Source organism: Hyperoodon ampullatus (assembly GCF_949752795.1).
Source record: "Hyperoodon ampullatus genome assembly, chromosome: 13".
Lineage (NCBI taxonomy): Eukaryota > Metazoa > Chordata > Mammalia > Artiodactyla > Ziphiidae > Hyperoodon > Hyperoodon ampullatus.
The window spans coordinates 9,676,060-9,702,411 of NC_136926.1; the positions used below are offsets into that span (position 1 = coordinate 9,676,060).

General features: G+C 46.1%; 1 protein-coding gene across 2 annotated transcripts in view; it reads left to right on the forward strand.

Moving 5' to 3' along the window:
• CUX2 (cut like homeobox 2) overlaps positions 1-26,352 on the forward strand; it is a gene marked incomplete at both ends in the record, with an annotated part of 264,482 nt that overhangs the window by 56,768 nt on the left and 181,362 nt on the right. Inside the window, one exon of one of the 2 annotated variants that reach the window (XM_079717841.1) lies at positions 5,206-5,244. The exons of the other annotated variant lie outside the window; for it this stretch is intronic. Within the exon in view, the coding sequence (XP_079573967.1) occupies positions 5,206-5,244 (39 nt within the window). Of the gene's footprint in view, positions 1-5,205; positions 5,245-26,352 lie in introns of those variants that run through there. 2 annotated transcript variants of the gene reach the window in all.

Genomic DNA, 26,352 nt, shown 5'->3' on the forward strand with positions numbered 1-26,352 from the left:
TCAGATACTCAGGTGCCTCTCTTGGGGTGGTGAGCCCTGTCATCTCCCCCACTTCCTGTGTCATTTCTGGTAGGAGGGCCTTCCTTCCACTGCTCACATGCTAATCCTCAAGCGTTCCACCTTCAGACTGGAGCATGGGGAGTTGCAGAGGAAGCTGAGGCATCTGGATCTTTCCTTTTGGCTTGATTTATTAGAAACAAACTAATACGAGAGCTTAGAGCAAGGCACCAGGCCACAGAGGGAGCTTGAAAAATATATTCATCACAGCAGTAATCACTAATACATATTAATGTGTCTACTCTGGGCCAGATCTGGGTAGCCTCTAGATAAATCAAATGGGACTCCTGCTCTCAAGAGGGTCACCAGGGAGAGAAGACCACCCATGACAGCACAAGATGGAGGTTTCTTCGGCACTGGGTACTTGCTGTGCAGGGGCTTAGAGTCAGGAGCTGGGAAGGAGCCTCAAAGAAGCTCTTTTTTTTTTTTTTTTTTTTTGCGATACGCGGGCCTCTCACTGTTGTGGCCTCTCCTGTTGCAGAGCGCAGGCTCAGTGGCCATGGCTCACGGGCTCAGCCGCTCCGCGGCATGTGGGATCTTCCCGGACCTGGGCACGAACCCATGTCCCCTGCATCAGCAGGCGGACTCTCAACCACTGCGCCACCAGGGAAGCCCCAAAGAAGCTCTTTGCCGCAAGTCTGGAAAGATGTGTTTCCCAGGCAGGGAATTAGGGTTGCCATTCTTTTACACCAGGGAACAGCATCAGACACAGGGAACAGCATGGGCAGTGGCACAGAGGATGAGAACTGGGGACACTGGGGACTGGTGACTCATTCAGTTGGAGATCAAGGTCAGCTTGGAGCTGGTGGTGGATGTCAGATCGGGCAGGACCTCCTGGGCCACCACGTAGAGATTGGACTTTTCCTGGAGGCTCAGGGTGAGGATTTAGGGGTTTAATTCTAAGAGCTGCAGGAAGCCATGGAGAGGTTTGAGCCTGGAGTGGCAGTGACGGAAGCCAGTTGCCTTTTGCAAGGAGCCCTCAGGCCACCCTGGAGAGGAGGGATTGTGAGGGGGTAAGATCAGAGTCAGGGAGACCGGGAGGAGCTACTGCAGTCATCCAGGCCTATGTCAGGGGGAGGGGGCCTGAGCTGGGCCGTGGCATTGGGACTACCCAGTAGAGGACCGATGCAGGAAGATCCAAGAGGCCCCAGAGGGAGGGCCCTGAGGCTGCTGTGAGCCATCTGCTGACATTTCTCTTTTTCATCCCACATTTTTATGCTCGGGGCCTGTGGAGCCTTGATTGCTAACATAGCAATGTGGAAACATTTGGGAATGGCTGGAGGGGGCTGTACCCCCAGCCCCAGGGCAGAGCAGATAAGAGCTGCCAGCGAGCCAGAGCCAATGTCACATCCTCTCTCTAGCAAGGACTTACTTAGGTCTCCCTTTCCTAGTTTCTGTCTTTGGATGTAGAGGAGGAAGACTGTGAGCCATGGTGCTTCAGCCAGCACGAGCTCTTTGTTCATTTACTCACTCAGCAGCCACCTATTGGGCTAATGCTGTGCCCGGTGCAGGGAGACCTGGAGGGACACGGCAGACTGCCCCCTGCGCTTGGGGAGTCCCTAGTCCCCATAGCTACTGGAGACAGACCCAGGGACAGGTGGGTGGAACCAGCTTGGGAAGAGCTGTCCCTTAAGCGGGGAGCCCAGGAGCCCGTGGGAGCTGAGGAGAGGTGCTCAACACAGTCTGGGAGGCCTAGGAAACTTCTGGAAGGAGGCCACCTACATTATATCTCAGTGAAGGCAGGAACTGGGCTGCCCCCTCCAACATGGGACAACATGGGATCCCTGGGCCCCCAACAATATGGTTTGGAGTGACTTGGAAGCTGAGACCTGAAGGATCACCAGGTACAGCTCTGGCAAAGAGACAGGAAAGTGTTCTAGGCGGAAGGAACAGCTTGGGCAAAGGCTCGGAGGTGGCTTTGCAGAAATCACCTGTTCAGAGTACCTGGGACCTTAAGGGTGAGCAGGATGGGGCAAGAGCTGAGGCTGGAGGCTGTATTTTGGGTCTAGGCCTCTGAGCTCATAAAAATAGCTCACTGTCTTTCACAAACTAGCCTGTGGTTTCCCTTCTCCCTTAAGTCCTTGACAAGCCTGGAAATCCAGATTGAGTCACTGCTGGGAGGTGCGAGGTGAGGCTCGAGTTTGCAGGCAGGGCGAGTTGTGGGGTGGGAGGTGGAGGACGGTGCCCCAGTTCACACCGAGCCCCCCATTTGTCGGGGGGCATACCCATCATTTGAAAGCTGCCTTCCTAGTGTGTGGTGCTCGTTGGATGGCACGACTGTATCCTCAGGGATCCCGGCTGGAGCGAGACAGAGTTCTCCAGAGGAAGTTTGCGGGTATATCTCTTTGCTTTATTGGGTGTAGCATCAGTGGGATTCTGCAAGGATGATGTAAAATAAAAGCCAGGTGGCCAGCAGGCCCCTGGGTCAGCACCCCTCGTGCCGGGTGACCTGTAGGCTTAGGGCGTAAGGCCTGGGACCCTGCGTCCGTCCCCTTGCTGCCCAGTGCGGCCGGCGGGTGGCCCAGCAGGCGAGGTACCGTCTGGCTGGATGGAGAGCCAAAGAGGTAATGCTAATGTCTTTTAAAATTAGAATGAAAATGTTTATTGCAGAGAGCAGAACCTGCGTCAGCGCGGAGTCCTGTGGGAAGGGGACTGCTTTATCGCAGCCTTTCGGCTTTATTTTTGCACATTCGCTCTTTACTTGCCGGTGGTGCTGTGTGACAGGCCCTTGGAGTGGGCTCAGGCTGCCGGGCTGGGGCTGGAAAGACGGCGCTGCCGCCTGTGTCTGGACGTCCCTGCCCAGGGTAAGCACCAGGACGTGCCATCGGTGGGGAGGACCTGTGGGCATGAGAGCAGGAGGCTGTGACTGTGTATGTGTCCCTGTGCCGTTATATGCGTCCAGCCAGGTGTGTGTGGTGGGTGTGGGTCTCCGTGTGTCTTTATCTGCGTGCATTACGGCTTTGCGGGGGCTGTCCACATGCGAGACTGGGTGTGACTCTTTGTCTGTGTGTGTGTCTTTCTGTGTTGCCCTTGTGCCTCTGGGAGGTGGTCATGGGTGTGGCGGGGTCTGGGTCTGGGCATGTTTCTCTGTGGCCCTGCGTGTATTTTTCTATCTGTGCGTGGATGTGTGTGAGCATCATGGGGGGGCACATGGGTGTGTGACTGTGGGTCTTTGTGGGTCTGTGTGCATCCATACAGCCGTGTGTGTGCACGTGTGAGTATGACCGTGTGTGTAATAGGAGTGTGTGAGTGTGTGAGCATGCATTTGAACACATGCGCATGTGTAGGGGAGAGTGTCTCGTGGGCAAGTACGTTGTGTGAGAGCGTGTTGTGTGCATGTGTGTGTTGCATGTGAAGGCATGTTGCATGTGATCACCCATTGCATGTGAGAGCGTAAGCCATGCTGTGTGTGCGTGCACACATGTGAGAGAATGTAACATGTCGAGGGTGCATGTGTTGCATGTGAGAGCGTGTGTGGCGCTCTCCCATCCTCTCCCGTTTGGAGTCCCTGGCAGAGCTGTCTTTGGGTAACTCAGCCTGTCACACACCTTCCTGGGTTCGAGAATACAGTGGGCCAGCACTGTTGACAGGCTGCCAGACTCCCACCTGGCCCCGACTCCAGTCAGAGACTCAGGAAACCTCCAGGTGCCTCTGAGGATGGTGCCGTTTTGAACCCACTCTGCTCCCGCTGTGGTTTTGTCGAGCTTTACCCCTGCAGCTTGGGCCATATGAGCAATGGATGCTTTGTTTCTGGGTGCTGCTTTCTAAATATAATGTTATTTTATGAAACAGAATGTGCTTTTTCAGGGCGTGCCTACCCCTGGCAATGAGAGCCCCTGGTTGACAGTTGTTGGTCTGGCCTGGGGGGAGGCTGGCGCCCTGGGCTTGGTTGCCCCGAGCTGGGTAGTGGGGGCTCTGGCCCTAGCCCTGGAGGTGATCAGAACTTCCGCAGGGGCCACAGCAGCCCTGAGCCCTGCCACCCACAGGGCTCGACCTGCTCTAATTGCTTCTCTAGGGCAGAAAACCCACCCCCTGAGGGAACCTGGTGGCCAGAGAGCTTTTCCACGGGGCCAGAGGAACCAATTTTTAATCCCTGTCTCCCTCCAGCTCACCTCCTTGTCACTGGGATTTGCCTTTTGTGGTATCACCCTATGCAGGACAGGGTGGCTGGTATGAGAGAGCTGGATTTTACAGAGTAGAAACCAGGTACTGTGCAAAATTCAGTATAATCAGGAAGTAGTGCGAAATGTAATTCGGGAGCCTGGCTTCAAATGCTATATGTGGCCTTGAGTGTGTTGGTCAGCTTCTCTGAGCCTCCGTCTTATCATCTGTAAAATGGGAATTGTGCCCGACAGCCTCAGGGCTGTCTCTCAGTTGTTACCTTGGGGCCCTTCTTGAACACAGCAGTTTTACATGGGCTGACAGCCGGGTTCTTTGTGTCCTACTTGCATTGTGATCATGGGCAAGTCATTCTGTCTGTGCCTCAGTTTTCTTACTTGTAAAATTGGGCTAACAATAGTACCTACTGCATGAGATGTTGTGAGGGTTAAATTTTTACTTTACATAAAAGGTTAGATTAAGCGCTGTAGAGCATGAGCTATCATTGTTATTTCTGGAATGCCTGAGCCCAGATTAAAATATCCCGTCAGCACACAATATCATCTTCTTTTTTTTTAAACACAACTTGTAACCCACTCTTTCTGCAGCTTTGCCTACTCTGTGCCAACAGGCAGCTGCTGTGTGCCAGGCATCTGGCTGGGAGTGCCCAGGGCATCATGGCATGGGTTATGGGGTGGGTATTCTGCATGGGTGGGCTGGGTCAAATGCTGTGCTGTCTCTCCTCCAACGATTTGGCAAGGCGGGTACAGACTCGGTTAAGTCACTCTGGGCAGCAGCCAGGGGTGAGAGCCAACCGGCAAGAGAGCCACCTGGCAGTTCTCCCTGCCGGGGTGGATCCAGCAAGCTTGGGCTTGTGGTGTCTGTGGGCACCCTAAACTGTTTTGTGCATTTGTCAAAAGGCAACTGACATCTGAGCATTGGCGGCAGACAGCAGAGGGGAGAGCCGACTACAGAGGGCTGTTTTCCCCCAGCCTGGCACTGCATGGTGCCCTGAGCCCACCTGCCTTAAACCATGTCAGGGGCACACTGATGATGAAATACTCCATTTGGCTGGGCAAAGCCCTTCACGTGAGTAAGGCTGTGTCCTAAAACACTTTATGGGCATTATCTCATCTAGTGTACGTACAAACCTTTTGAAGTAAGTCCTACTTATTTCTACTTTACAAAGGAAAAAGCTGAGGGCCGGAGATGTTTTGGAATCTTCCAGATCTGGGTAGAAATTCTGGTTCCTTCAGTTGCTCTGTGACTTCAGGCCACTTACTTAAGCTCTCTGAGCCTCCAATTCCCCACTTCTTAGGGTTGTAGCAAGGGTTCAAAGGAATATGTAGTTAAATGTAGTTAAAACATTTAGCCTGGCATCTGGCATGGTAAACGGTTTTTTAAGAAGGTGGTTGTTATTACTACGATTCTTATTTCATCTTTTTGCAAGGGAACATTCCTTGCCAGTTTAACAGATATCGAGAAGGTTCAAATTCGATGTCTTGAGGTCTGCAAGGAGGGGGTATTTTTAGGAGGAGGAAAACATTTTATTATTGTTGGCAGCATATAAGTTTGTACGTTTCCTGTCTAGTGGGGGACACTACTCTTATCTTCAGGGTCTTATCTGCTTGTGTGGGCGGAGCCTCTTTGTTTCATGGAAGAGAAACTCCCCAGGGTTTTTGCCCCATGCTCATTTCTATAACCAGACTCATTCAGACGCTTTGAGCAAAAGGTGTCTGGTGTGTAGTAATTGCTCAACAAATGCTCTTTGGATGGGTGGATGGATCATGCTCCCGAGTTTACTGCAGCTAAGGGAGTGATTGGATTCAGGCACAACGTGGCAGCTTCCCCCAGAAGAGGGGGCCTGATCTAGGCACCTCCCCTTCAGGGATGCACACTTTGCAGAGCTGTGGGTGCATGGAACATTTCCTGGGGTTAATCGCTTAACTGTGATTGTGATGGCCAGAGGTAGGGTGATGGCAGAAAACTGAGACACTATCCCACACCTCAAAGACCAGGGAATGGGTTCGAGGCAGTGAATATGACCTTGACGGACAGGTAAGCATTGACTGTGGGGGGAATGTCATTCATTCAGTGAATATTTTCTGTGCTCAGTGCCGGGATGCAGGGAGACGCCTTGTGGACTCAAGTGAAAGAGAAGAACTGATGATGTGTGAATCTCGAATAGACTTTTCAGGGATTGTGTCACAGTGAGGTAGAATTCGGGGCCACTCTCTACCGTAATGGGCAGGACTCTTGTGTTTGTATGAGAGAAACTCACCTGGTGCCAGCTTAAATCAAAAAGGATTTTTATTGGCTCACATGACCTGAAAGTTCCAGGTCATCTGGCTTCAGGCATGGCTGTATCCTGCAGCTCAAATGTTATCTCATCCTACTCATCTCCTAGCTCAGCTTTCCTCTGTGTGCGTGACCTTTGTTCTCAGCCAGGGTTCTCCCCTGACAGCTCTCTTTCACCACCATGGCAACTCTCAGGGAAAGAAAGCCCCTTTTTTCCTAGTGGCTCTAGCAAAAGTCCCAGGATTCACTCTACTTGGACCAGCTTGGATCCTTGCACTTGCCCAAGCTGTTCTGACCGCCTAGAGTGCCCTCCTCTCTTCTGCGTATCCCAAACCTACCTGCCTTTCAAGTCCTGCTTGAGCTCCATCGCTTCTATCTATAGTCTTCTCTTTTTGCCTTTATCGTTCTTTGCATTTTTCTCTCTCTTGGAGCACCAATCATCTTTTTCCTGCTTTGTATCTAATTCAGCTGCATCCTGGCTGCATTGTGTTCACGTCAAGTAGGCCAGAATCCCTGACAGGCCAGTTTCATTTCTTACCTTTCTCTCTCCTGCCCCATACATAATATAAATAACTTGAGAGGTGCCTAATAAGTGCTTGTTAGTGGATTTGGGGCATTAAGGATTTAATTTAGAAGCCAAATCCCAGGATGGCTCATGGGAGGTCATGGGTCAGCAGGGTCCAAAGGGAATCCCAGGACTCATCTTGCTGAACTGTTCATTTGTAATTGAGTCCCAAAGACTTGGACCTCTCAGGAGGCCAGGGAGGAGATGGGAAAGGGGGTAGGGGCTCAGTTCAGAAGCTGGGCTTTCCCGGGTTCAAATCCCAGCTCTGTGCCCTTCTGGCTGTGTGACGTGGGGCAAGTTGCTTCACCCCTCTATGCTACTCGTTCCTTGTCTGTAAAATGAGATCATTCACACAGTGGGTTTAAGGAAAGGGCCTGGGACACAGCAAGCGCTCATTGACTGTTCACCGTTATCATTACTACCGTGCTGTGTTCAGAGTCACCAGGTAGAGAGGGATTATAAACTCCATTCCTATTTACTAGAGGAGGAAACAGCAGCACAGTGAACTTCAGAGACACTCTCAGGGTCACAGAATGGCTCCCCACCCCACTCACCTTGACTCCCATTTCAGCCCTTGATCTTCACATTGGCTGTCCTTTTTGAGACCACATGAGCTTGCAGCCCAGTGTGGCCCTCAGGGAATGTTGACGCCTGTTTAGAAGGAAGGGGTAGGGGTGAGGGGCCATTTGTCTCACACAGAGGGTGAGCAGGACTCTGTCTTGGTGTTTCTCCTGGCTGGGTTTTTGCTGTCATGTCTTGTGACCTGCTCTCCTCTAAGTAGCCACCCTTGGTGATCTGCCCTGTGAGCGGCCCATCACTGCCCCCACAATAGACCCAGGAGCCATGCTGAGGGTTGTACGGTCCCCACTGAGCTCAGGGCCTGCTGCCCCTGCACGCTGCACTGTGTCCTTCCATGTAAAGATGCGCCTGGTCTTCCTCCGGGCAGTCTTATTTATTTCTGCCTCCTCAGAAATATTTGGGGGTGATTAAAAGGAAATGTTCTTGTAACTGTATTGAAATGGGGTTTGGGGGTTTTGGAATGATTGGCTGTGGCCTTGGGGGCCAGTGCTGGTTGACTTGATAACCGAATTGATAGGCAACAGAGTATTGATTTCTCTCCCCCTCCTCCCAGGAAGGTGACTCAGCGAAGGGGAGATGTTCTGAAATTCAGGAGAGGGCTGCTCGGGGAAGCCAGAAAGAAGCTGTGTGTGTGTGTACATGTGTGTGCATGCACGTGCACAGCTCTGCTGCTCCCTCCAGGGCCTATAACTCACAACCACACTCACCCTGTCCCCTCAAGATGGGGCATGCGGGTTCCCACCTCTTCAGCTGCCTTTTCCGGCGCTCATCTGGAGAAAAGTGAGGACTTTGGAGCTACACAGACCCAAATTCAAGCCTGCGTCTGTCACCTCCTGGCTAGGTGGCCTTGTGTAAGTGGCTTTACCTTTCTATGACTCAGTTTCCTTCTCTGTAAAGTGGGGAGAGCATACCTGCTGCATGGGGTAATTCAGAGGATTAATTGAGAATATTTCTTGGTGATAATTAATGGCAGCTCTGATTGCATTGATGACATTAACAACTAATAATTTGTATTACTTGATGATAGAGGAGCAGGATGCCATGGGAGTGCCAGGGAGCGGGTGGTGGATGTTGATGGAAGCAATCCTGGAAGACTTCCAAGAGAAGGGCCTTGAATGAAAGAAATGCTGACGCGTGACAGAACGGGGGAGGGGTGGGAAACACTTTTCTGTTCCAGGAGTCCATAGGCTCAAAGGCAGGGAGGTGTGGGAACCTCTGGCAAGATGGGAGACCAGCTACTGTCCAGTGTGTGGGGGAGGGGACTGGGAGGGGTGAGGTTGTGGCAGAAGAGGGGCTGTTGGTCTTTGTTTGGCCAGCGACTCAGGTAAAATGGTTGATGGAGAGCTTTGTGCATCAGGGCCCATTTGTTCTGTCTGAAATTCAGAAGCAATTATAATACATCGCACCTCCTCCCTTGGCTGAGTTCTAACTGTGAGCCAGGCATTGTGCTAAGTGTTGACTTACACCATCTCATTGAATCTGCACTCTGTCCCCGTTTTACAGGTGAGAAAACTGAGGCTCTTTGTAACATTTACTGGTGCACCCGAATGTATACTCTTCTGTGTCGTTCACCCCTTCCCTTGAATCACCCACAGGGCCTGGTTAGACCAGGCAAGCCTCCTCCTTTGTGGCCAAACCCACAGACTCCTCACTAGCCCACCCACCTGATGTGGGTCATACGAGTCCTTGGGCCACATAAGTTTCTCCTTTGCGGAAACCTTTTTGACACTTGACTGGGGCACATACCCCTTTCCTCAGATTCCTTGCCTAATTCAGTCAGGCGAAGATGTCATGCAGACGTCACTTATAATTCTTTGCTCCATGTTCCCAGCTAAGTTCTTTTATTGCCTTGAGGAGTTCCAGGGAGCTGCAGGATTCACCTGGGCAGGGCCTGATGTCACAGCTGCGATCATATTTACGACATCCTCTCTGGCTCAGGGGAGTTTGGAGGGATGGGGGCGTCTGCATGGCAGGCAAAATGCCCATTCTTCAGGTGGGGGCCAGAGAGTACAAGGAGCAGAAAGGCCTGGGGTGGGACCTGCAAACCTCAATGAGAAAACAAATGCTTGATATTAAAACTATGTAAGAATGAAAAGCAAATAAATGGTCTTATACCCAAAATCCCTTTGTGCCAGGCAGCACCCAAGGCAGTGACAATGCAAAGGTGTCCAAGGCAGCTGGATCCCTGACCTTGGGGTGCTCACCTGGGCAGACACTCTGTACAAAGTCCACCCACAAGTCTAAATTTAACTCCGGGAATATTTGTCAAGCACCCCCAAGGCTCACCCAGTGAAATGGAGAAGCCAGTGATTCTAGAAGTTCCCACAAGGTGAGAAATGAGGGGGAATTTATATGGGAGTAACATCTACTGTCTTTCAAACTTGCTCTCTGAGCTGGACGCTCTCCAGCCACATTCCCTAGTGATCCTCACAGCATCGACCCATTTCACGTATGGGGGAACTGAGGCAGGGAGCATTAGGTACCTGCCCACATTCAGAGGAAGTGGTCAAAACAGGATCTGAACCCAGGGCACTCGGACCTCACAACATCTTCTTTCATTTTCAAATGGGAAAACAGGCTCGGAGAGGGGTTGGGACGTGTTTGCCTTTCAGAGGTGGAACTTCCCTGTATCTGCAACTATTGGTTACCTCATGGTTTGGTGGGGAGAGGGTTAAGTTGGCTGTAAAGCCATGAAACAAATAGAGGAAAATAGAAAATAAAGTATAATTAAGTGCCAAACACCCTGGCATAGCGATGGGCAAGCTCTCCATGGTCCCTGTTTCAGGAGGTCCCTGGGTGTCTGAAGCAGAATTAAGCTTTGTGCAGGATTCCTCAGCTCATGAGGCCACTTTCATTAAGTTTCCTTGCTCTCTGAAACATGGGCACGGTAACCCTGTTTGGGGGGAATGTTTCTATGCTTGCCCCCCTGAGTTGGATTGAACCAGGAGAGGAGAACGAGGGGCCAGGAAGGAGGTTGGTGTGAGATCTAATGAGGCCCAGCAGTTGCCTAAAACTTGACTGCTGTTGTGGAAATGTCTCCTACCTCGTGGGACAGTGGAACCTGTAGAGGCTAGAAGTCAGGGCACTGGATTTTGTCAGTGCTCTAAGGCCAGTGACTTCCTGCCTTCTGCCCCTCATTTCTTCTTGTCTCAAACAGATGCTAACCAAGGCTTCTTCTGTGCTCTTAGGCAAATGCATTGCATGCCTGTTTGGCCAGGCTCAATGGGAAAGAGTTCTGGGATCAATTAACAATGTCTGCTGTAGGTGCTGGAGGAGGTGGTGGTGGTGTGTTTGCCATTCATCCATTTATTTATTCAGTGGGCACTTTTTGATTGCTAACTATGTAACAGGCACTGGAGACAAAGCAGGAAACAAAGCAGATATGGCTCTATGCCCTGGAGATTTCAGACTGGTGGTGGAGACAGAGTAAAGCTGTGTTAAGAGTAGAAATTTTGTGTGCTTGGATCACTGCTGGGTTCTCAATATCTAGCTTTTACCTGGCACACCTGTGCCTTCAGCTATTTATTAGCTGGACAGATGAATGAATGAGCCAAGTGCAGATGAATATGTAACTATAGAAAGTAATAAAAACTACATGGGAAAAGAAGGGGATGGTAAAGAAAGTATAGTGATTCCCTCTGGTAGGAAAGTGCCATGTGTTCAGAGGGCTCACAAACCAGCAAGAGAGACTGCATTCAGCAAAGAAGCAATAAGTGAATTTATAATTCTAAGTGCTCTGCAATAAGAGGTGTTCTGAAATGTTGTCTGGAGGGAACCTTTGGAGGTAGAGTAATTAGGGAATATTTAAAAATATTATTCTTTAACTTTTATTTTTAAATTATTTCAAAAAGATTTACAAGAAGTTGCAGGAATAATACAGAGAATTCCCCATATTCCCTTCACCCAGATTAACATTAATATAACGTAACATAAACATTCAACATAAGCACAGAACAATTACAAAATGAGGAAATTAGCATTGATACAACACTATAATCTAGTGTACTGATATTACTCAAATTTTTCCCATTACTTACTAGCTTCCTTTTCTGGTCTAGGATCCAGTCCTGGATCATGCACTGCATTTAATTGTCATGTTTCTTTAGTCCTTTAATATGGAACAGATTAAAATGCACGGGCCCAATTCAGTCAAAACAGAGTGAATCCTGGGACTTTTGCTAGAGCTATTGGGAAAGAGGTGCTTTCTTTCCCTGGGAGTTGCCATGCTGGTGAAAGAGAGCTGCCAAGGGAGAATCCTGGCTGAAAACAAAGCCCACCCACACAGAGGAAAGCTGAGTCAGGAGGTAAGTAGGATGAGATGACATCATTTGAGCTGCTGGATACAGCCATGCCTGAAGTCAGATGACCTGACACTTTCAGGTCATGTGAGCCAGTAAAAATCCTTTTTGGTTTAAGCTGATTATTATTCATTGAATTATTCATTCAGTGAGTATTTCTGTGCTCAGTGCTTGGTTGCAGGGAGACACCCTGTGGGACTAAGTGAAGGAGAACTGTTTGATGCGCAAATCTCAAGTAGACTTTTCAGGGACTGTGTCACGGTGAAGGAGAATCTGGGGCCTCTCTCTACTGTAATACACAGTGCTCTTGTGGTTGCATGACCTTGACACTTGTGATGAGAACTGGCCTTTTATTTTGTAGATCGTCCCTTGATTTGGGAATGTTTACTCATGATTAGCTTCAGGTTATGCATTTTGGCAGAAATGCTGCAGGAGTGATGTTGTGTCCTTCTCCATGCATCATATCAGGAGGCACATGGTGACCATCTGTCCCATTAGTAGTGATGTTAACTTTGGTCACTTTTGTCTGCTGGGATTCTCTGCTGTGAACTTATTGGGTTTTTTTCCTTCGTAATTAATAAGTATCTTGTGGGGAAACACTTTGAGACAATGTAAATACTCTGTTAGTAATTCTTTTGCCCACTAATTTTAGATCCATCATTGCTTCTTGCCTGAAACAGTTATTACTGCAGTGTTTGCCAAATGGTGATTTTCTCTTTTCATCATTACCTCTACATTTATGAGTTGAAGAGCTTTTCTTTCTCCCTCACTTATTTATTTATTCAATTATTAATTTGTTTCAGTATGGACTTATCGATTCATATTTTATTTTGTGTCCCCTCCCTTTGTCTTTGTCCCCTCTCTATTTCTGCCCCACCCTCCTCTCACTCTCCTTCTCTTCCTCTCTTTTATTCCTGCTGACTAAGGCTTTCATCCCGTAGAGTTTCTCTCCATTGGATCTAGCTGAGCATATCCCTGAGGTGTCATTTAATACTCCTCCATCAAACCTGTCCCAGGTTAATGACCTACTGGGTGCCATTTATTCACTTTGGCCGCACCACGCAGCTTGTGGGATCTTAGTTCCTTGACCAGGGATCGAACCTGTGCCCCCTGCAGTGGAAGCACGGAGCTCTAGCCACTGGACTGCCGGGGAGTTCCCATTCATTCACTTTTATTCCTTTCCCCCAACTTCTTCATTTAGAAAACCAGGGTGGATCTCCCCCATCTTCAACCCGTCCCCTTACTTGGGATTGGCATTTTCTTGGGGAAGGTCTTTGAAGTCAAAGAACCCCCAGAAGAGTGAAGCCACTTGTGGTCCATCAATCCCTATTTGGGTCCTGCCATGCTTTTTTCAGCCTCTCAGTGTGGTACAGCTTAGTGAAGGGTGGGTGTGTTGCGGGGGTATCACTGCTATTTGCCTCTTAGTATCTTTTGAGGGGGAGCAATAAGAGAGTTCACTGAGGGACCATCAAATCCAGACCAGACAAATGACAGATAATATCCCTTCATCAGAGCAACTTAAAAATTAATATGAGCCTCTGAGTGTTACCTCGCCTTTATCTGAGCAGCGTGCATGTCTGTGTTTGAGATTAAAACTCACATTTCATTTTTATATGCTGTGCTTAATCCAATAATGATTTCATGTTACAAACAGCAGTAATATCTTTCAGCATAGTTAATCAGAATAGACTTAATGCTGTCACTATTTATTAACCTTTGTTGAAAAGCAAGAAGTTTCTCTCTAATCTGTGATTGTTGGTCGTGTCAGGCTCTATCAAGTGAAAAAACAGTTTTGGCATTCATTAAAATGGTGCGAATCCTGAAATGACAATTGGAGCCGGATGGTATTTGGTGCATGAAATCTTCGCTGCATTCACCAGGATAACTGAGAAGGCTGGAGGGGGGCGGCGAAGAGGGAACCCACACATTCAAAAGACTATTTCATCCCTGAGTTGCTCTTGAATAAAGAAATTGAGAGAATGGGGTACAGGTGAGGGGAGGGGTCGGGCCTGTTGACGCCTCTCGCCGGAGAAACTCATTGTTGGTTCAAAGCAGTGGCTTTGAACTTGGATTCCAGACACCTCATCACTTTCCCAACCCTGTAACAGGTTAATGACCCACTGGGAACGATTTATTCACTTTTATTCTTTTCCCCCAACTTCTTCTTCATTTAGAAAACAATGGTGGGTCTCCCCACCATCTCCAAGGCCCAAGTAGAGTTGGAGTCCAACTGAAGGAGTCCCTCAAAACAGCCTGGTGGCTGCCAGATATCAGCATGAGGTTCAGAGATCTCAGTCTGTAGTCCTCAAACTTGAGAGTGCATAGGACTCTCCTGGAGAGCTTCTGTGATGCCTGGGGAATCAGTAGGCCTTGAGTGTCCTGAGATTCTGCATGTCTAACAAGTGCCCAGGTGACGTTGATGCTATTGGTCCAGGGGCCACCCTTTGGATAGTACTGTGGGCTTTGTGGTTTGGGGTTTTCTGAACCATGCCAGGATGTCATGATTGGGTCAGTGGCCTGATGACCTCAGCTGGCAGCCTTGTTGGAAGGTTTTATCTGAGGGCTATAATGGTTCTTGGAATAGCAGGGCCGGGCATCTTAGCTTGGGGCAGGCCAAGCAGAAAGTATTCTTATTACTTTCACCTTGCAGATATGGCAATGGTTCTTCCTCATTATCACTTCTCTGAAACAGACCACCTGATCCAGTGCTTCTGAAACTTTCACATGAACACGAATCACCTTAGATTCTTGTTTAAATGCAAGTTCTGGTTCACTAGGACTTGGATGGGGCCCAAGAGTCCACATTTCTAACAGACTCCGGGGGATGATGAGCCACCTTAGTGGACCACACTGAGCAGCAAGGCTCTATTGATTAACAAGAAAACCCAACAGTTGGTTGGTCAATTCCTGCACCTTCCTGGGCTTGAATTATAGAGTTTGAATCTTGCTAAATCCACCAACTCCCCTGAAGGGAAATTTACCTTACAAAAAAAAAAAAAAGGAAAGGAAAGAAAAGGAAGGTTTCAACTTGCAGAAGCCTCCTCCAAAGGAAAATGGCTCTCCCAAGGGACATCTTTTTCTCTTTTTCACCTCAAAGAGCCCCCAGATATCTTTATCAGGAAGTCCCTGTTGGGTCTTTACCTTTCAAAGGTGATTCAGAGAAAAATCTAATCCAGTCAAGAGATCTGGTATTGGGAGGCATAGAGGAATATTGGACTAAGCAAATACACTGGTTTTTCAGGGCTGGGTTGGGGAGGCCGAGGTTGAGGGCTAACTGGTCTCTCCTGTCATAAGAAGGAGAGACCACTTGGGTGCCAAGCAGCATTGTGAGTTTTGCCCACATAAACAGGGAGGTGAGCAGGTGTTGTTAATTATTTAGGAAGAATTAAGCAGTCTGGGTGGGTGGGTTTTATGCTCTGTTTGGTAATAAAGGTTGCTGCAGAAAGGAATTTTAAAATTCAGTATTCTCACTTGCCTCATCTTGCAAAGAAGCCGAGCCTTGGTTTGACTGGTGGGAGCATCTGGAATTAATGAACCGGCCTCTTATGGTGCAGAAATCAATGTTTGCTGCATTAATTGCATGATGCTGAAACCCCGCTTTTTAAATTTCTGACTCGCAGAGCCATAGCCTAAGAAATCTTTCTTAAGTGGCGTTCTGGGGCTTCGCTCTTGGCTTCATCTGTCTGGGCGTGGGGAAGGAACTGCTTCTTCACTGTGGACTTGTGACACAGGGACATGGAGGCATGGGAGAAACTTAGGATGAGTTGTGTGCTTTGGAGGCCCCAAAGGGGCAGAACTTGAGGATTGGTTCCCTCTTGAGTAGCTGGACCCTGTCTGGACTTCCATCTCCTGAGAGTTTCCAGTTCATCATTTTCTTTAGGTTAAAATAAGCCATATTAAGAGAAGCTGGACAGATGTTCCTTGCCTCTCTTGCTTTTCCCGCATGATAACCCTTTTGGAATATAGACACTTTGATCTAAAATGTAATTTGGCCACCACCTCGTTAAGTACTGGACATTGAACCACATCAGTCTGCCCGCCCTGGCTGCATTTTGCATTTCTGTGGACCCAACCTTAGCGCTAGACACTTTGGATGGACTATCCAAGGAGGTGACGTTTGAGCCACATTTGGGGAAACGAATAGGAGTTTGCCAGGGAAGGAGGATTCCAGGCAGAGGGAACAGCATGAACAAAGGCCCTGAGGCCTGGAGCCCTGAAGTTTCTGCCCGCTGGAGTTGCAGAGGGAGCATGGATGGGTATAGAGTACTCTCTGGGAGAAGCCTGGCCTTGGACATCTGGCTAAGAACTTTTGATTCTCTCCAGTAGGTGGTGGGGAACCTGGCAAAATCCTTAAGCAGGAGATGAGATGACTGGTGAAGTTTTATTTTTAACGTACATAGGGTAATTTTGTTTTGTTTTGTTTGTACAGTTCTGTGAGCTTTGACCACAATCAGAATATGGAGCAGTTAACTCACCCTCTAAAATTCTTTTATGGTGCTCCCTTATATTCAAACCCTTTCCCCATCCCCTCTATCAGAAAACCACTGCTCTGCTCTGTATCCCTGAAGTTTTGCCTTTTTCAGAATGCCGTATAAATGAAATGATGCAATACATACACACAGATAATGTGTGTTTGTGTGTGTGTGTGCGCGTGTATTTTTTTTTTTTTTTTGGAAGATGTTGGGGGTAGGAGTTTATTAATTTATTTATTTATTTTTGCTGTGTTGGGTCTTCGTTTCTGTGCAAGGGCTATCTCTAGGTGTGGCAAGCCGGAGCCACTCTTCATCGCGGTGCGTGGGCCTCTCACTGCCACGGCCTCTCTTGTTGCAGAGCACAGGCTCTAGACGCGCAGGCTCAGTAGTTGTGGCTCACGGGCCCAGCTGTTCCACGGCATGTGGGATCCTCCCAGACCAGGGCTCGAACCCGTGTCCCCTGCATTAGCAGGCATATTCTCAACCACTGTGCCACCAGGGAAGCCCTGTGTATGTTTTTAAATCTAGCTTCTTTCACTTAGAAATTTCTCCATGTTGCTGCATGTATTAGTACTTTGCTCCTTTTCATTGCTGGGTAATATTCCATTGTGTGGTTATATCACTGTTTGTTTATTCATTCACCTGTTGAGAGATGTTTGAGTTGTTTGCAGTTTCTGGCAGCCATGAAAAAAACTGCTATAAACATTTTGTGCAGGTTTTTGTGTGACCATAGTTTTTAATCTCTCTAGAGTAAATACCTAGGGGTGGGATTGCTGGGGCATTTGATAAGCGTATGTTTAACTTTTCAAGAAACGCCAGTCTTTTCTCTAAAGTGGCTGTGCCATTCCGCTTTTCTCCCAGCAGTGCAGAAGAGTTCCAGCTGTTCTTTGTGTTCCCTAATACTTGGTATTATCAGGTTGTTTGTTTTGTTTATTTGTTTGTTTTTCAATTCTGGCCATTCTAATTGGTGTGAAGTGGTATCTCATTGTGGTTTTAATTTGCATTTCCCTAATAACTAATGATGTTGAGCATCTTTTCATGTGCTTACTTGCTAACTGTATATCTGGTTTGGTCATGTGTCTATTAAAATATCTTGCCCATTTTTTTAATTGGGTTGTTTGTTTGTCTCATTGTTGAGTTTTGAGAGTTCTCTATATTTTCTAGAGTTAAATCCTTTGTCAGATATGTGATGTGCAAATATTTTCTCCCAGTCTGCGGCTTGTCTTTTCATCTCTTAAAGTGCAGGGTTTTTATAAAGATCGTTGTAGCAGTTGGCGTTTTAAACTCTACCACTCTCTTCCTCACGCAGCACACTGCAGCCATGCTGGCCTTGTTTCAGTTCTTAAAAAAATCAAACTCTTTCCTTCTCCAGGGCCTTTGCTCATGCTGCCTTCTCTGTCTGAATACTCTTTCTTACTGTGTCCTATCTAATAAATCTTTGCCTACCCCCAAATCATAAGTCTATTCTCATGTTTTCTTTTAGATGCCGTGTTATTTTAGCATTCATGTTTAGCTCTCTGATCCACCTCAAATTAATTTTTTTGTATAGTATGAGGTAAAGATTTGAGGGTCACTTTGTTTTCTATACGGATATCCAGTTGTTCCAGCATCATTTGTTAAAAAATTTCCCTTTTCCCTTTAGATTGCTTTGGTGCCCTTTTTCAAAAATCACATGAGCATCTGTGTTGGTCTGTTTAGTTTGTTTCATTGATCAATATGTCTATCCTTACAACAGTGCCACACTTTATTAATCTTCACAATAAGCTTTGAAATTGGATAGATTGCCCTCTAACCTTGTTTATCTGTTCTAAGATTTCTTTGGACATTATATGTCCTTTGAATTTCTATATAAATTTTAGAATTGGCTTATAAATTTCTACAAAAAACAAAAACTCCTGGGATTTTGACTGGGCCTGCATTGGATCCATAGATCAATTTGGAGAGAATGAAATTTCTTAACAATATTGAGTCTTCCAATCCATGAACATAGCATATCTCCATTTTCTGTCCCCCACTCTTTCTCTGGCTTACTCTTATTCCTCTTTCAGGTGTCAGCTTAAGTGCCATCTCCTCAAGGAGGTCTTTGTTGCCTCTTGACTAGATGATATAGCTCCTGTTATACCCTCTGGTGCCCTTGCTGTCTTCCTTCTTGGTACTTATCACAATGGTAATAATTATTTGTATGATTATCTGTTTTGTGTCATAAGTCCCATAAGGACAGGGATCAGGTCTGCCTGTTCACAGACTGACACACAGTAAGTTTTCAATAAAGATTTATAAAGGAATGAATGAACGAATGTCCTCCTGCTCTTTTGGCAGAGATCTGCAGGTCACTGGCTGTTGTCAGTCACAGTTCGATGCACACCGTGGTGTCTGCTTGCTAATGGAGAAACCAAGGCCGAATCCTCCCACCCCTTTCTTGGCCTTCTGCCTAACTCTGAGTTCCTGCTGACGTGCAGTATATGACTCCTATTCACTTGACAGGTAGATGTGTGTAATTATGATTTTTTTAAATAAAATAATTCATCTATAGAGAATTTTAAGTAATGAGTATAATACAGAGGTTTAATTTATTTGGGGATGGGGGGAAAGGTGTTGCTTTCACAGCATCAGTTGGAACATTTGAAAAAGCAGTGGCGGAATCTTGATTGAATTAGGCTGTGCTCATAATTAGGAAATGCTGAAGCCTGCACAACGTTGAAAAGTGGTGAGGACAAAGTGATGAAATTAAGTCTTTTTTTTCCCCCTTAAGGTTTAAGAAGTCGGCAGTTGAGGGGCATTCTGTTGTTAACTAAATGGTTTGTGGACATTACTTGGGTATATAGATTTCATTCTGCATTTTTATCATAAGTCAATACATAGGTACCAGTGTTAGTTAAATCCCCAGAGTAAGCATTGCTAAGGAAGGCTTTAGGAGGAACTTTCTGAGAAGGAGTGAGATTGTTGGGACAGGTTGCCAAGGCGTGTTGCAGAATGTTGGTGATTTCGGGGCAAGATGAGAGAGAGAAAGAAGTTGCTCAAGGATGTAGAGTCCTGGGCAGGAGCCCTGAAGGAGGAGACCAGGCATATTGTTCACTTTGAATTAGATCCAGAGGTGGTTAATACAAGCAAAACAAAAACTTGACTGGAATTCTTGGGAGCTTAAAGAAGAGCAATGGAAATAACCTAACTTTATCACAGTCAGAGATTGTACTTTCTTCCAGTGATGACAGCTTTTGTTTTTATGCAACACACACTGTCATTATAGCTGCACAACTGCCTGGTCATGCAAAAGCAAATGCGATCCTCGTTATTATTTCCATATCACAGATCAGCAAACTGAGGCTCAGAGAACTGATGTGATCGGCCTGCAGTTGCAGAGTTAGCAAGTAGGAGATTCAAACATATCTTTGGACAGTTAATACCATGCTTTGTTCCCTACACCCTGCCAATGAGTTGAACTAGTTAAAGTTTTCCTGTTAGAGGCATATGATCTACATTGAGAGTTTTGGGGTGATATTTATAGTTTTGGAGACAATGGAGGTATTCTTAAGAGTAGTAATAAATACCATTTATTTAGCAATGTATCAGTCAGTATAGGCTATATTATACTGTAGTAACAAAAGATCTCCCAAATTTCCATGGCTTAACACAACAAAGGCATATTTCTTGCTCACATGACAAGTCCCGTTGGCTTACGTGTCCATTGCAGGTAGGCAGTGGGCTCTGCTCTGCTCACCACAGTTATTCAGGCACCCAGGCTAACGGAGCAGCTGTCAGCTCTAATGTCTATTCACTATGTTGAAAGGATGAACTTCTCAGAGTTCTTGTGGCAACAATAAAACACTCCGTCCTGGAAAGGGACACATCACTTCTGCTTTCAGCTCATTGGCCCAAACTAGTCATATGATCTCACTCAACCACAAGTAGCCAAGTCAGAAGGGAGGAAGCCAGAAATATTTGGCAAACAGCATGAATGATTGCCACTAGCACCCAATAAAGAAGTAATTCATGTGATTCTACACAAACCTGTACAATAATAATGAGAACTAACATTTATTGATTATTGACCACATACCATATACTGTTTACCTAGAAGAGCACTTTCAACCCTTCAACCCCCATCAGGTGATACAATAATTATCTCCATTTTACAAATAGGGGATCTGAAGTTACTTGCTTAAAGTCACACAGCTAGGAAGTCGTAGAGCAGTATTTTAGTCCAAGCCATCTTAGCTATAGAGCCCATATGATAATAACCCCACTTAATAGAATGAGAAATCTGAGGCTCAGGGAAGCAACCTTCCCAAGGTCATCCTGCCAGGAAGCAGCAAACTTTAGTTCCTTTACCTTATTATACTTCCCATGTAAATTCTGTTAGTAACTACCAGCCAACTCTTGACCTTCTGAGTCTTGAAGTGACTACGGGCATACCTCATATTATTGTACTTCGCTTTATTGCACTTCACAGATACTGCATTTTTTACAAATTGAAGGTTTGTGGCAACTCTGCATTGAGCATGGCTATCAGTGCCATTTTTCCAGTAGCATTATTTTAAAATTAAGCTATGTACATTTTTTTAGACATAATGCTATTGCACATTCAGTAGACTACAGTATAGTATAAACGTAACTTGTACTGGGAAAGCAAAAAATTCGTGTGACTTGCTTTATTGTGATATTTGCTTTATTGTGGTCTGGAACCAAACCCTCAATATCTCCAAGGTCTGCCTCCACTGTGGTAGAACCACCTTGTACCAGCTCAGGAGGACCAAATATTAAATTTCCAGGACTTTTGCAAGACATTATTAAGAATTAAACTACGTAATCTAACTACAGTTAAATAAATTATATTTATTTCAAACCACGGTAATAAATACTCAAAACTTGTCACTTCCAAATCATTTTACATATTTTACTGTTATATACTCTTGAGGTTATTTACATCTATCGTATCTGTATGCTGGAAATACTATATAATGTATTACTACTGTGCATATATATCTTCCTAGCTCCGCTTTCAGTGATGTCTAGTTGGTAGATTGAAATTGGCCGTGGTGGGAGTATTTATACCATAGAAACTGGCAAGCACCACCTTTCAGAGCTTTTTTCCCCTGGATAGCCAGTTGTTAAATATTTACCAGCACACCACTGCCTGTAGCCCACCTGCTTTCCCAACTGGGTGTTACCATCAGAGTCAATCCAGGACCAACTGGCCCTCCCCATGGATCCAGCTGGTTTTAGAGGTGGGCCATCTTCTATGGGGCTACTGCATTGGATCAACAGTCTGCATTCATCCTTGAAAACTTAACGCCAAGCTGATGTCTCTCCTTTTAAGCCATGGGTCCTCAACCATGGCTGCCCATTGGAATCACCTAAGAGAGCTTTAAAAAAAATCCAGATTTCTTTTTTTTCCAGGACCCACCATCAGAGGGTCTGATTTCATTGGTCTGGTGTAGGGCCTGGCCATGAGGGGTTTTAAAAGCTTTCCAGTGATAGCCAAGGCAGAGAACTACAGCTCTAAGCAAACTTAGTGTGTGAAAAACTTGGGCCACCAAAGAAGGCAGATTGGGGATTTAATTCACAAAAGCTTTCTCAGTTTTATCAACAATATTCTGTGAAGAACACTGTAGGGCAGAGTATGGCAAACTTTTTCGTTAGAGGGACAGATAGTAAATATTTTTTACTTTGTGGGCATACAGTCTGTGTTGCAGTACTCAACTGTACCATGGTAGTGTGAAAGCAGCCGTAGACAAGACTTTAAAGAATGATCATGCCTGTGTTCCAGTAAAATTTATTTGCAAAATGAGGTGAGCCAGATTTGGCCCATGGACCACAGCTTGCCATCTACAGTGTTCCTTTAAGCCAGAAAGTGGTGTTCTTAGAATCTCTGCACACAGTCACCTTGAATGTTCCCACTGAGCTGGCAGGTTGTGTTGGTCTTTTGAGTGCCCCTCCAATCCCCCCAAGTTCTTCAGACAGGTTTAACTGTCCTCACTCATCTAATAGGGAAAATCCACCATTGCTAGACTGAGTTCCTTGAAGGTGAGGTGCCCCTTGGTCTTGTTCTCCTGCCATGGTGCCTGACCCTTGGGTCTCACTTAACAAATATTTGTCTGGGGAACAAATTGTTCAAATAAATAGCATTTACTATTTTTTTTTAAAAGCTGTTTTATGGAGCATTTCAAATGTCCACAAAAAGAGAATAGTGTGGAGAATCTCCACATACCCATCACCCAGCTCCAACACTGAATTGAAGTTGCTTGCTTGCTTGTGCTTCTCTAAATTCCATAAAGACAAGGGACCATTTCCCTTTTCCTATATATTGCCATATGCCCTGGTGCCATGAACAGGGTCAGGTATATAGTAGGTGCTCAGTAAACATGTGTTGGATAAACAAAAGAATAAATGAATGACAAGCTAGTGCATTTAGATGTGCTTTATAAGACTTCTTCTAGCGGGTTCACTAGCTATTGCATAGACTTGGAAATATTGTGGGTTAGATCGTGACTCCTTACACTTAAAACCACAAATAGCTATGGTTCAGCATCTGCAGGAGACATCAAAAATTCCCTGCAGATCTTAACCCTGTTGGTTCCCAGGCCCCCTGCTAGGTGTTGGGCTGTTGAGAAGACAGGGGAATGGGGGAGCCTGGTAGAGTCTTGTAGGTGAAGGAAAATCTAGCTCCCACCCACCCCAGCCCTGCCTAGCACCCTTTAGACACCTTCTCTCCAGCATCCTATAAGGAAGGGAGTGACGACCAAAAGAACAAAAACTTGGTCTAATTTAAACCCCTTTAAAGTTACCAGGCTGCTGGAGATTAGCTTAAAGAAGATATGTCGGGGTCTGCTTTGATTTGCAATTTGAGGGAAATGTGGGAAACGTGTTTTTGCTTCTTAGGAGAGGATTATGTTGCTTTGCAGGTTGGGTCTTTGTCACTTTTGATTTTTGAACACTTACTCATGCTTCCAATAATGAACAAAAACCAAACCACACTGAAGCCCGCCCAGGAGGTCCCGCTGTCTCAAACCCAAAGGTTTCTTGTTCTACTGAATTCTCCTGTCTGGATTCCCGCTTGTTGCCCACCAGACTTTTAAGGGTTCTGCTCTTGTGCTGTCTCAACCCTGGTGTTTCATTTCAGACATTAAAAAATCTTGTTAAATTGTTTTTAAAAAACTAACTTGGTATCTTATATTTTGAGATGAATCGTTCATTACCATATCGATTAAACATGTAATATAGGGCTTCCCTGGTGGCGCAGTGGTTGAGAGTCCGCCTGCCAATGCAGGGGACACGGGTTCGTGTCCCGGTCCGGGAAGATCCCACATGCTGCGGAGCGGCTGGGCCCGTGGGCCATAGCCGCTGAGCCTGCACGTCTGGAGCCTGTGCTCCGCAACGGGAGAGGCCACAGCAGTGAGGGGCCCGCGTACTGCAAAAAAAAAAAAAAAAAAACAAACATGTAATATAGCCTGATAAATAACCTTTATAAAGGTGAACTCAGTCAAATTAGATTCAGTAAACATGATCATGGAGCTTAAACTGGGAGGCAGAGAAGGAGATAAATGTGTTTCCTTTAAACAATTCCTTTTTGCTTTACTTTATCTACGGATTGATCTGTTACAAGAGTCAGGGTTTTAAGATAATTTCTCACATCGAGAAACCTCTGTATAAGTTATAACCCACAGATGCTTTCATCAGAGGTGTCATACAGCTGTGAATCAGACACCACTTGAATGGAGGGGCATTTGAGGTGAGGCCTGGTCTTCCCAAAATTCTTAGGTTTACTCTAGGCACAACTCTTGCTATGAACCCCGTCCACTGATACTTAAATTATACGTGCTATTAACAAGTGCTACGTGTTCCTCAAAACCAAATCACTCCTAGGTGGCTAAATCTCGTTTCCACAGCTGATATTAAAACACCATCCTCCATCCTCCATCCAGCAGTCCCCTGCTGGAAGTTTCTGGTTCCACTGCCTGAGTGTGGTCTAAATATAGCCATTTAAAAAGAAGATTACGACCCATCCACTTGGGACTGCTAAAAAGCCTTTCACGATAACTCTTGAAAGCCTGATGCCTTTAATCCTTAACTTTAATTTAAAATAAAGAAATCTTCTCAACTCATATTCCATTTTCCACATTCTCTCCCCCCACCCTTGTCCTCCCCTACAGATCTTTTAATTGCCCCCCCACCCCCTTCCATTAGTGAGGAATAAGACTCTTTACAAGTAGCTTCTGGAGCAAGAATGGGTTACGCTGTTTTAATTTCTTGCAGGGATGTTTTTATAGAAGGAAATCAAGTCAACACTCAGGAGTATACACAGCCCTTTACCGAGGTGGGGAGAATTAATCAGGCCAGAAAGTTCGGAATATAAAAAGGGAGGGGGGGAATGGGAAGGATGTTTTATCAAACCAGACTGCTCTGGGAGATGCAAAGATAAAAGGATTTCCCTCTCCTAGTGCCTTAAATATTGGCAGGCAGTGGGGTCAAGATTTTTTCTTTTGTTGTTATGGAAAGCCATACAGATAATTAATGCTGTTGAAAGAAGATTGTTCTGCTGGCGTCTGTGAGGCTGGCCCCCTAGTCTGGGATCTTCTGGAAAGAAACAAGTCAGGGAAAAAGTTATGCACCGGGGGAGATCCTGCCAATTTACAGCAGCAATAAATAACGTCCAGAGAGCAAACAGCCACTGGCTAGTTCCTTGTGGCTGCAGATATTTGATATGGGGACACAAGTCAGTGCGTGCAGTGAACTTTAAATGGAGTGGAAGACCCATCAACCCGTCCCCACCCCACCCTACCATCCCAGACTACTTCTTTTAAACAATGATTATTAAAGAAAGGAAGTTGCAACAGAAGCCCAGGAAGGTTATGCATTGGCTTTGATATTTACAGTTTTATTTCTTCCTAGATAGATAGCCTCTGCTTTAATTTAATGGGCAGGAAATGTTTGATCCCTTCCTTGGATGTCAGATGTAGCCATGGGGTCTGGGAGTCCTGGCCAGCCCTGCTGGGCCCCCAGGAGTCTTCTATGCCTCTGGCTGACCCAATCCTGAAGGACCTGAGGAAACTCAGCAACCCCAGAGTGATAACAGGAACAGTTAGCATTTACCACTTAGGATATGCCGGATCTTATGTATTTTCTATGCATTAGCTCATTTAATCCTCATAAAAGCCATGGAGGGTGGTGCGATTTTTGTTCCCATTTTATAGACAAGGGAACTGAGGCTCAAGGGGTGGAGCTTGCACAGCTAGCAAATGTCAGACTGGGATATGAACCTGGACAGTTCGGCTCCAGTCAACACTTTTTTTTAAAAATCAAGGTGAAATTCACACAGCATAAAATTAATCATTTTAAAATGAACAATTCAGTGGCATTTAATATATTCACAATGTTGTACAACCACCATCTCTGTCGGGCTCCAAAACATTTTTTTTGTCACCCCAAAAAGAAACCCTATACCCACTGGTAATCACTCCCCAGTCCCCCACCCCCCAGCCCCTGGCAACCACAAATCTACTTTCTGTCTTTATGGATTTACTGATTCTGGACATTTCCTGTACATGGAGTCATATAATATGTGATCTTTTGTGTCTGACTTCTTTCATTTGGCATCATGTTTTCAAGGTTCATCTATGTTGTAGCATGTGTCAGTGCTTCATTCCTTTTTATGGCTGAATCATGTTCCATTGTATGGATATACTACATTTTATTTATCCTTTCATCTGCTGATGGACGCAAGTTGTTTCTTCCTTTTGGCTATTGTGAATAGTGCTGCTGTGCACATTCATGTGCCTGTATTTATTTGAACGCCTGTTTTCAATTCTTTGAGGTCCGTACCTAGGAGTGGAATTGCTGGGTCATATGGGAATTCCGTGTTTAACGTTTTGAGGAACTGCCAGCCTGTTCAGAGTTGACACTTAATCCCACACTCTACTGTAACTGGATCCCCCAATACCTCTCAAGTTGTGCTGGGTGTTTGGAAGGGAGCTATTGTTGCTGTGCC